The following is an 11801-nucleotide window of genomic DNA, read 5'->3' as shown; positions in this document are numbered from 1 at the left end:
GAAAGAGAGATCAAAACCGCTCTCATAGCAGCCAGGAGGATGTTAGCCTAGCTTAGCATCAAGACAGGAAACAGAGGGGAAAGCTAGCATGGATCTGTCCTAACATAACAAACCCCACCTACTAACACCTCCTCAGCTCACTGCTGTTTGTTATTGGGGTCTGTTTCTACGACAAACCGTCCGACTTTGTTTCGCTAGGACGAGACAAAAACATGATCGACATAAAAACCTTTTCATATCTTAGCTGCAGAAAATATTACAAGAATAAAAATGGTGAAAAGACCTGACGAGTCTTTGTTTGGACAGACGATGATTAGAAGTCACGCTGAGACACATCAGGAAGTGTGTGTGTGTGTGTGCGTCATCGCTGTTAAAATGCTGTGTGTGTAAAATCACTCACTACGTATACACATACAGTGAGCTCCCCACTTTGTAGTGCTGTTCTAATGTATTATGATAATTATTATAACCAATGTAGTGGACTCAAAGTATCCCACAATGCACTGGGAAAAGTAGTGTACAACCTTCCATCCATCCATTATCTATGCCACCTGTTCAGGGTCATAGAGAGGCGGGAGCCAATCCCAGCTGTCATTGGGCGAGAGGCGGGATTACACCTTGACAGGTCACCTGTCAATCACAGGGCTGACACATACGCCCTTTAAACACTGCCGGTTTGAGGCAGGATTGTTACGCCTCTGTTAGGTGTGGGCAGAATGGTGAAACAGCTCTGTGTGTATTTGAAAGACACGCTTTGCTTCTGTAAACACTCACACTGTCCGTCTGTAAAAACACACCCTGGGGCGGCTGGACGCCGGCATTGCTTGGTCCAGTGTAAAATGTTAAAGGCTGCATGATGGCGGAGCTTCGTTACGGCGCTGAGGGAGAGCTGCAGTGTAAAAAGGGCTGTAGAGACAGACAACGCTCACACTACGGGCAATTCAGAGTCACCAGGGAACCTAACGAGCATGTCTTTGGACTGTGGGAGGAAGCCGGAGTACCCGGAGTGAACCCACGCATGCACGGGGAGAACATGCAGACTCCACATAGACAGGCCCACTACGTCTGAACCGGGATTCAAACCAGGAACCTTCTAGCTGTGAGGCGACAGCGCTAACAGCTGAAAAAAACAAGCACTATGCATTCTGCATAAACAAGCAATAACGACCTGAGTAGTGTCTGGAAGTGCTGTAAAGTCTCCTCCATAGAGCTCCGTAGATCCTGAGGAGGGAGGAGTGGGTGACGTAAGACAAGGGAAATGTTTATGCTCACACACACTAAAACGTAATGCCAGGTTTGTAACTTAAAACAGGGTCTGCAGCATTTTCAAAGGTCTGTTTCAGTGGTTCTAAAATGCAGGAGTAGTTTAGAGAGGAGGCGTAAGTGTTTCAAAAACCAAAACATATTAGTGTGTATGGAGCCTGACAGAGTGGCTCTTTAGCCCTCCAGTCTTTGAGCTAAGCTAAGCTAACTGTCTCCTGGATGCAGCTTTCTGGTACTCCACCATGAGACTGGTATTCATTTTTCTAACTCTGCAACAGAAATCAAACAAGCACATTTCCTAAAATGTGAAACCTTAAAAAATCTCCTCCTTAGTGTTTCTTAAAGCGCTCAACAAGCAGAAGCAGACAAACAAACAGCTGACAGATGTTTGAGACGGAGCAGTCTGGAAACCCCCGTCGTCCTCCTGTGGTCCTCGACTGGTTTCAGTCTCCAGTTCAAACGTCAGTTTCACTCCTGAGCCATCAGAAACAGTTCTGTTATTGGCGGTCGGGTGACGTTCCAGCGCGGAGACGCCTCCCAGGTTTAGCTGAATCCGTCGTTCCACTCCATCACTTTGTCGTATTCTTGGATCTTCTGTTTGATGTGCGACAGCTTGCTCTTCAGGTACTCGCAGCGCTCCTTCTTCTCCAGGAAAGTCGGGTCCTTATGCAGGACGACAGAAACACAGAGGAGGAAACAATGACTCATCACTTTTACGTTTATTTTTCCCACAAAAACGTTAATTTAATGATTATTTACTGTTTTATTCCAACTGATCAGGAGCAGTTACTTAGAAGAAAGCAACAGAAGTAAGTGAGGACGCTGATATTTGGTGATAAAACCAACATTAAATGTTTAAAATCGTCCTCCTTCCTTCATCCTGTTTATTTAACTCCTTATTTTTGGTTAAACAGCAGTGAGCAGCTAATTTTAGAGAATTATTTACATATTTATTTCAGTAGAAGTACATTTCTGAGCTGTTTTTTAAAGGCTTATGTCTCCTCCAGGAGCTTGGAGCTGAGCGCCACAGACAGGAAGTCAGAAAGTATTGATCCAGCACCGTTCGGTCATTTAAAAGGATTTGTTGAAAATGTTTAATACTATAAAATAACACTACACTTATCCTTAAACAACACAGTATCAAGGTGTTTTGTGGAACAGACACAGTGCATTAATGTTTGAAGGCAAATTAAACTCTGAGTCTCTAACAGGAAAGCAGCAGCACCAGTGGAAGATGAATTTACATGAGCAGCAGAAAAGACCCTGCGAAAGACTGTTTACAAAACATCAACAACACAACAGACTCACATTTTTCTTCCTCTGGTAGTCCTGCAGGATTCTGTTAATGCGATCGACCTCCTGTAAACAGAGAAGAGACACAAGTATGAAGGGATGCAGAGAAACCATTCAGTATGCAAATGACGTTTAATGATGCTGTAAAATCCAGAGAAGGAATTTGAGGGTGGAGGGGAAGCTCAGCAGGAACAGGAAGTACAAACAGAGGAAGTGACAACGTGGGAAATGAGGCACATTTGAAAAACAAAAAGACTGGGTGTAATATTCCAGACGTGCAATCACTCTCCGTCCAACGAGTTTCCTCAGCGCTGACATGAAACCGAACACTGAGGGACTCCGAGCAGCCGGGCTGACGGCTGAGAACGACCGACACACAGACTGAAGAGGAGATTACTTTTGCATATCAAACACTTGAACTAAATAAGAGATAAAAAGCACAAGTTTCTCAGGAAAGAGGAAGGAAACACCTTCATGAATTGTTATCTGGAAACACCAATTCTGCTGCATCAAGCTGATCACATTCCTGAGTCCTGAGCTGTTTGAGGGAAACTGTCTGCAGGATGTGATTTATCTAATATAAACATCTAATGAGTTCTGCATGTTCAGAGATTAAAGGAGCCGCCCTGTAAGTGTAACACACACAAAACACCCACAACAAACAGGATCAGGATAGCATTGTTTAAGATACAAAAACAATAGATCCTACAATTCCCATCATGCATGCTAAACTGTTCTTTCCCTGTTAAACCGAAGCGGAAAAATACATGAAATAGGAGGTTTATCTGAAATCAAGAGGCTTAATGTATTATATATATAACATTAAACAATATCTTTATAGAAATATAAATACCATCTGGCTGGTCGGGTGCTGCGGCAGACTTCGCATCATCGCGTCCATCTCGTCAAACTTCTTGGCTGTGGCCTGCACGTCCGCGTGGATCTCCTTGTACTCTGCGTACTGGTCGTTGAACACGGCTCGGTACTGGTCCCGCTCCTCGACAGACCGGATCGTCGGGTATTTACTGCAGGACGGAGGGAGAGAGGAACAAATCATTTACGTTTCATGTCTTCTTAAATGTGAACAGTTTCTCTTTTTATTTCAGGAAACAATCCTTAAAAGCAAAACTCAACTTTTCTTCCCTTTTTTATATTTTTATTAAAAATAGGTAATTAAATAATTACTATATTTTATATGATATTATTTTATTTTTGGGGTCTTTTACACCTTTATTTAGAGACAGAGGACAGTGGATAGTGTGTGGGAGTTGAACCTCTGTACATGAGCCACGTGATTTAACCGCTGAGCAAAACCGGCGGCCCATATTATTTTATGTTACGCAGGACTTACGTGATGTAATCCGGCAGAATCACAGGTTTGGGGATGTGTCCTGATGGGATGGCTCCCTGCAGAACTTTTGGTGGAACTGCTTTCGGAGCAGCCTGGATGGGAACGACGGAGGAGCCCTGGACCTGTTCTGGAGCTTTGTGTGCGGGACCTGAGACTGGAGCCATCTGCAGAGACACGGCAGCAGGAAAGCAAAGATGTAGAAATTATTTTGCATATAAATAAAAAAGTATTTTTTTTATGATTTTTAGATTGAAAACTTTGCAGGATTCTTACCAGAGATTGTGCAGCTCGCATCTCAGAGGGATGCATCTGTGTGGACAAAACATGCAAACATACAATCCAGTTAATATGCAGATTATAAGGATGTTTTACAACTACAGAAAAAGGTGGCATTTTGGGGAGACACATTCTCTATTGCAGAGATAAAGATGAAAAGATTGATACCTTTCTTATCTGTCTGCTAAAAATGAAGCTACAGCAGAGAGAAGGTTAGCTTAGCTTAGCATAAAGACTGGAAAGAGGGAAAACAAGAGCCTGTCTCTGACCAGAAATACACACAAAGAAGTTATTTGTTTCAAACAGCTTTAGGATACATACATACTTTTATGAATGCATAACTTCTGCTATGTTTACATCTCAAATCCACACGTAGATGCTCAAAGGAGTCGAGCTATTATTCAAAAGATGGCAGATGAGTATGTTTGCACTTTTATACCTTCCTGCCAGCACACAGGTAGGACTCACAGACTCCACCTACTCCCTCCTCCACCGCTGTTAGCCTGGCTGCAAATCATGTGGTTTGCTGTTGCATTGCAGTTACATGTTTGTAGCAGCAGCCTGTTTCTCCCTTGTGTCATCAAAGTGACACAAGGTTGTTGATGATCCTTTAAGCTTTTGAATCCCTGAATGATGTTGAGGAATCTCAGGACCCGGCCCTTTAAAACACACACACACACACACACACACACAGAGCAATAAACCTGTGTGAGAGCTCACCTCCTGGCCGTACTTCTCCCGGTATCTGCGTGTAGCTTCATGCCTCCACAGCTTCAGACACACGATGGCTCCGATCAGATACACGACCATAGTGACAAACAGGAAGATGATGGCGGCCGTCTGGCCCGCCTCCGTTCTGCAGAACGCCCCGTTGATGCCGTTGTTGAAGACCGGGTAGGAGCAGAGTCCTCCGCGGGTTGTGTCTCGGACATAAACGATACCTGGTTAACATAAAGCAACAATTAGCTACAGTGAAAAATACACGTTTTTCTCACTTTACTCTGGTGGTTTATAGCCATACGGGTAGTTTTTATTTTAAATGTATGTAAAGTGGAATTAGGTATCTTTAAACCATGGCTGTATTTTAACATATTTTGAGGTCTAAAGGACTAATAAGTTAAAAACGTTTGCAGTATCTGTAGCACTGCATGTGCAGTGTAATCCCTGCAGGTAACATGCTCCAGGTCTAAGTACATGCAACTGAAAGTGTCTGACAACCTCACAGAACTGATCCCTGCAGAGGCAGACCTTTTTGTTATAAGGAAGATTCTTTATTTTCAACCAGAAACAGACGTTACATCGCTCTCTTCAAAGCCACCAGACTCCATTGAGAAAAACAGCAATTTTACCCCACAGATCACAGGAGTCTCTGGTCCACCACTGCCTTGATCGTTTTGTGTTTTTGCTATTGTTTGAAGTTTTAAATGGTGAGTTTGGATCCAACATGATATTTGTGCAACACACAATAACACAAAAACCAAACTGATCGAGGCAGCGGTAGACCAGCAACTCTTGTGTCCTGCAAGGTAAAATTGCTGTTTTTCTCAATGGAGTCTGGTGGCTTTGAAGAGAGCGATGTAACATCTGTTTCTGGTTTAAAAAAAAGGTCTATCTCTGCAGGGATCATTTCTGTAATGCTGTCAGACACTTCTGAGGCTGTCAGAGGAAACGTGGACAGACTTTATTCAGGCAAATTTGCCCTGAAAGAATACACAGCAGCCGATACAGCCAGTTTTGCAGCTGCTGGTTGAAGCCTAAGTAGTAGCCTAATTCCCAAACTTGTACCTATGAGTCATTTAGACCCCAAAAAGTGTAAAAATAAGGCCCAGGTTTGAAAATACCAAAATTATTTTATCTAAATCTGGTAAAATACTTCCCAAACTATCTGCTCGGGGTTGAATGAGAAAATGTCGTTGAGGTCTCCGCTGTGTTTCCTACCTGCTGCCATGTAGATCACCGCCAGTGAAAGGTTGATGATAAACTCCGTCAGAGGCCACCAGTTGGAGTCCAGCAGGATGGTGCGGTAGTACATGGTCATCCCCAGCACCAGCACTATCACAGTCACCAACCAGGCCAGCCCCGCCACCACCAGCACAAACGGGGTCTTTGGGCCAGAGTAGTAGCTCCCTCCTGTGCCGGCACCGTACAAACCTCCTCCGTACGCTCCTCCAGGAGACGAGTACCCGAACATGTTGAACCACTCGTTGTCTTTGTGGATGTACGCGCAGACGCAGGCGAACACGGCGGCTCCCAGCAGGAGCTCCACGCAGCCCAGAATCCTCAGCAGCCCCGCCCAGGACTTCATGTAGCCGTAGCGCTGGTGGTACTCCTCCACCCGCTCGCTGTAGGTCAGACCTGTGTTGTATGTTCGCCCTGATACGGACTCATGGGCGTCCCGTAGCTCCAGAAGCTCCTTGCGAGAGTTGTAGCTGCCGCCTGATCCGCCATAAGGATCCCGGTATGATCCGGGAACAGGGGATTGTGGGGGGGAGCAGCGGACCCCCTCACTGGTGCTGTTGTTGTTGTTGAACGAGGAGCCCGACATGGGCCAGGGCTTGCTGCTGCGGTTACTCCCTCTGAAGAAGTTCTTCCAGGAGTCTGGGATGAAGCGGTGCACAGGTTTGATGTCGAGCGCGGGGTCAAGGTCCGGGTCAGGGTCGGCGTAGGACTCGCTGCCGCTGGGGTCGAACTCGGGGCCCACAGGAGGCTGGTCCGGCAGAGGCGGGGGAGGGAGGGGGTCGGCGCTGAGGGCGAGGGGGGACGCTCTCTGCTCCCTCAGCGGATGCGGGTCGTAGGAGTCTGCTCGGGGTAAGGAGCCCTGAGGTACCTGGTCATAGTGCGGCGCCTGGCGGACACGCTCAGTGCGTCCGTAAAAGCCTCCTCCATTGGACATGAGGATGGTGATGGTCCCTGAGAGCACACACACACACATTTGTCAAACTGTTAAGATTTGGTAGACCAGAGCTGAAGTATCTTCTGCTGACAGCTGAAACTTCTCTTCTGATAATTCATTGATTGTTTTAGACATTTCTCAAGCAGAGGATGAAACATGTTGTGGTTCAAGCTGCTCAGAATGAGGATTTGTTGCTTCACTTGTTTTTCACTTTAACATCCTGCAGCAAACTCAACAGAAACTACATCATGTTTGGTTTCACTGCTTGAAAAATGACGACTGATTGTTACTGATCGACTGATCTTATGAGCTTACATCGACATGTTAACAAATCGTTAACAGAACCGAGCGGGCAGAGAGAGAAGAGACACGAAGAGGAAGAAGCCGTACTGATCAGAAACTCCCATTAGATATCGTATCATTCATGCAAAGTCATTTTTACTCCACAGCCAGCAGCAGGACCTGAGACAGAAGCTACCCCCCCGACAGTACCTGAGCTCCCCACAGAAAAAGCCCTCATGAGTGCAGATGTTATCCTCCATGCAAGCTGAGTCAAGAATGCATTTTTGTGCTGCAGCTACATAAGGAGCACAAACTCCCCTCGTTGCACAGAGCAGCACAGAAACACACTCCTGGCACAGATCAGCCCCTTTAACACCCGTTTCTTTGATCTGGAGAGGTAAAAAAAAACTGTGCTTGAATACCTCTTTCACACGCAGTCACTCAACACGACTTACATTGGTTTGCGGGTCAGAATGCAAACCTGGTATGAACACGCAGTGTGCCGAGGATTCACCTGTGAAGACAAACAAAGATCTGAGAGATGCAGAGGAGGGGAACCGGCTGCTTGAGCCGACCCTGGTGACCTTTAGGGCTGCAACTACTGAGAATAAAAACCATCACAACCTTCAGAGCACAAAGGGACTTTTTCCTGTTTGAATCTGTGCACACGACACTTCATAACTTAATTATAATCAGTTTACAGAAATATAAAACCGAGACAAGCGAACCTCATTTGCAAGAATCTTGAAACAGTTTGTTTGCTCCGTGGAGCTTGTGTAAAAGTAGGGCAGCGTACTTCTAGATATCATCTCGAAGATTTTCATGTAAATAAATGTCTGTAAGTCTCTATCTATCTTTGAATGACGTAACACAGTGGTGATGAAGGCCTTTGCATTTGCAGTATATAGTATTATTGTGGACTGGCTGTCTGTGGCGAAAAACCACAAGCGGCGCCCAGTTAGTGACGCGTTTTCCATCAGCCAGCAGTGGTTGGTCTGCCAGAGAGGGTAGGCGGAGCTACGCGGCTGCTTTTCCGCTCTCTGCAAGTGTTGCGAGTAAACAGTAATCTACTACGGCTGAACAAACAAAGAAAAGATGGATGACTACAGATACAACTTCAACAAGAAGTGAAAATCCAAAGAAGAAGAAACAAACTCGACGCTCAGATGAAGCAAACAGTCTGAAAAGGAAAGCGACCGTCAGCCAGGAAAATCAAGAGTTACAACCGGAGCCGACCGTGGACGTCTGGATAATAGGGACATGTACCCCTGTAATAACCGCTTATTGCCATAAGGTGCAGCTAAAGAGAACGAAACAGAGATTTAAGCATAATATTACAAAACTTTATGGCCAAGTGTAAACTCCAAATTAAGGTAGCAGCAATTTTCAGATGCAGGTAAATTACATGACAAAACAGCGTATATAATAAGAAGTGTCGAGCTGCAGAGCTGCTCTGGTCTCTTGTTCTGCAGACATAACAAAGCTTGTTTGCTTTGTACAGGAACCAACGAATGTCACCTGATCTGTAAGAGTTTTACAGTGAAAATAAAAATGCATCATATCACAACTGTAATATCTGTCAGAAGAATCACATTATGCATAATTGCAATTTTTTTTCCCCATGTTGTGCAGCACGAATCAGAACAGTGTTGTCTTCTGTCCTCCCCCAATATTTCCTTTATTTGGACCCTTTTGAGGGACCCAAACCCTAGGTTGGGAACAACTGCATTAACTATGTAACATATAAAGCCACTGAAACTGCCGCAGCTCTACAGGCTGCATCGATACATCGTTATTAACAATTTAATAGTATGAGACAGACTCAGATGTCAGTCACAGGAGACATTTTACTGCAGAAAAATAACTTTAACTACTTTAACATTTAAAACCTTTTAATAAGTAGGACTTTGAATATAGGACTTTTGATGGAGAATTTTTACTTTATATTTTAGAAGTAACGGATCTGAGTACAGCTCTTTAAGTACTAATAATGTGGTTGAGCTAGACAGACAACTTATAATATTCTCATGTAATATATTAGCTTTGATATTATAATAATAACATGAAGCTGTTTGTCGATAATAAGCAGCCCTCAGTAATAATGTGTGCAGTGACGGAGGCCTGACCTAATAACGTTACAACAGACGTTCAGCTGGCACACAGCCACAAGGCTCGGTCAGGGGGAAAAGTCAACTTTAATGTGAGTCTTTGTTCCGTAGTTAAAGTGTTTAAAGTTAGATAAAAACTGTCAAACAGGCTGTGTGGGGGAAAAATGTCGATCTGTTTTTCTGTTTTTGCAGGTTTAACCTGAAGCAGCGGCGAGGTAAACTTTCCACCAAGTGCACGTTCACGCGAACTCAACTTGTGTTTACGGCTGACTTTTCGACATTAAAAGTTCACATTTCTGATTAAAAACGGCTCCTAATCTTTATCTACCTGAAAACACGGTTAAATACTTCAGTTTCAGAGATGTAAACACAGTCTGCAGTCCGCTGCCTACCTTGCTCGCTTCCCTTCCTTCCCCTCGTCTTCTTTCTCCCATTTCAGTAACGTTAAACCACAGGTCTCCCTCTGACGCGACCACGTGACCTGCCCATCCCTGTGACGTCACCCAGACGGAGGGGGAAATGTACCTGCAGGGAAGCAGGACACCTGAGACAACACAACACAGATACTGTGACTCATTAAACAGGGGCAGGGAAGTACTTTTATTGAACTACTGAAGCTGAGTGCGATTTAGAGGCACTTTACAGGAATACTTCTAGTGCACCACATTTCAGGTTAATATTGTTCTTTTCATGGAAATTATATATTGCTCCTGAAGTGACTATTTATTTTGCATACCATAAAACTTTTCCAAAACACGTACAACTTGAAAATATATATTTAACGTCAGTCCTTAAAAGTAAAACGTGTAAACTTTCCACATTAAAACGTCTAAAATCGTGTATCAATCAGCTTCAGTGAAGGATGTGAGTACTTTCTCTCCCCGCTGGTAATCTGTAGTGAGTTTGAGAGCTGCTTCCTGAGCACTAGATGGTGCTCTGTATCAGTCACAGTGTTTTATGATCTATGAAGTCTGAACGCAAACGGCCTTACACCTGACAAAGTTTAAATGTATTCATTTAAATGAGTATCATTAAGAGCTTTTGTCTTTTAAATATCTGTCTTGACTGATAATAAACGTAACTATAGTTCAGTTATCTATCAGAGTGTGTAACTTATCCCTGGTTAGATGCAGTAACAAGGTTTGCAAGGGGGTCATGAATGTAACTGAGCTACAGCTGACATTATTAGTTGTACCTGTGTGTTTCCTGCTGTGACAGGTCCATAGGAGAAAGGTGTGTCGCATCAGGAGTTTTCAGGTGACTCATCCAGCTCACATGTAAAATATATATTTCTTTGTATTTTTGATAATTCAACAGTTTTTTAGGGGACAGTGGTTGAAGCTTTATCATCCGCACACAGTTTATCAGTCACCATCTCCAGCTCGTCCTCTCTCCTCTCTGCCTGCTGCTGTCACTCTCTGCAGAGCCGCTCCACGAGGCAGAGGCTGCTTCACTCCTGAGCTCTGTCAGTCAGGTGATTGATTTCACAATTAGCCTTTAAATCTTTTATTTATTACTGATTTGATCTGAAAGCTCTCCTGTGCTGCAGACGGAGCATCATCATTGACACCTGCTGACACCTGGTAGGTCCATGTAAAGACACTACTCAGAGTTTATTAGATAACTGAAGTGTGTGAGGAAGGAGGCAGGTATTCAAACTACTGACACTTCATTTAAACTTAACATACAGGTGTATATTTATATGTGAATGTTGGAGTATGTGTGTTTGTTTTTTAACTCAGCCGTCATTGGACGGAGGCCATTCTACTCCTGCTGGTGCACGAGGTCTGGCATGTGGGGCATTTAAGATTATAAGGAGTGTAGAGTCGGTTGGTTGAGCTGTAAACTATTTTATTCATTTATTTATTTTTCAGGTTATTTATGTGATTTTATTTGATAATTGTTGTTTAAATCTTTGTCTTGTGTCAGGCTTTCCCCTTTTTATGGTTTGTTTTTCTTTACTTGTTTTGTTGAACTAGAAGTTTTATATCTTCTTGACAACTTCTTATTAAATATAATCATTTAAAATGAAGTAAAACAGGTTGAAAGCGTAAAACAAAGTTGTGAGTACAATCACTCTAATCTCAAACTCTCGTGTCCTGATGGGCAAACATTTGAATAAATCAATTTTACACTTTTGGGGACATGTTTGTGTATCCTGTTCTATTTAATGACCTCGAAAGATGTTTGGGTTGCTTTCCTATCTTCCTCTTTTGTTTGGTCCGTGCTCGATGTAAGCCTGTGTGAGGAGGCATTTGTGAAAACATGAGGCTATGAAAAGAACTTGAGGTTAAATGAATCGTTTCCTTTTATTAATTCCCAAAACTACGACAGT

General features: G+C 43.7%; 1 protein-coding gene across 2 annotated transcripts; it reads right to left on the bottom strand.

The window, feature by feature from the left end:
- Positions 1–149: 149 nt before the first annotated feature.
- Positions 150–9921, bottom strand: marveld2a (MARVEL domain containing 2a). 2 transcript variants are annotated; one of them, XM_069673046.1, is made up of 9 exons: positions 9859–9921; positions 7781–7872; positions 6122–7093; positions 4904–5124; positions 4181–4216; positions 3908–4071; positions 3410–3581; positions 2572–2622; positions 150–1926 (listed from the first exon to the last, which is right to left on the bottom strand). In XM_069673046.1, the coding sequence occupies exons 3-9, from the start codon at positions 7074–7076 to the stop codon at positions 1807–1809; spliced, it is 1719 nt and encodes a 572-aa protein (XP_069529147.1). In that variant the 5' UTR covers positions 7077–7093; positions 7781–7872; positions 9859–9921; the 3' UTR covers positions 150–1806. The 2 variants fall into 2 exon arrangements, with proteins under 2 accessions (XP_069529147.1, XP_069529148.1); XM_069673047.1 differs by having other exon boundaries at positions 7814–7872.
- Positions 9922–11801: the final 1880 nt, after the last annotated feature.

This window comes from Semicossyphus pulcher, unplaced genomic scaffold (genome assembly GCF_022749685.1).
Source record: "Semicossyphus pulcher isolate SPU_LCO1_2020_fin unplaced genomic scaffold, fSemPul1.0.p SCAF_22, whole genome shotgun sequence".
Taxonomy (NCBI): Eukaryota; Metazoa; Chordata; class Actinopteri; order Labriformes; family Labridae; genus Semicossyphus; species Semicossyphus pulcher.
This window is presented reverse-complemented; position numbering and strand designations above follow the sequence as displayed.

Bases quoted from the DNA above. Each gene is read 5' to 3' on its own strand.
- marveld2a (XM_069673046.1), bottom strand. From the start codon at position 7,076: ATGTCCAATGGAGGAGGCTTTTACGGACGCACTGAGCGTGTCCGCCAG. The intron at 5,125-6,121 runs GTAGGAAACACA...TATGTTAACCAG, and splicing joins GGTGATCTACATGGCAGCAG to GTATCGTTTATGTCCGAGAC. The intron at 1,927-2,571 runs GTGAGTCTGTTG...GTCCTGCATAAG, and splicing joins ACTACCAGAGGAAGAAAAAT to GACCCGACTTTCCTGGAGAA.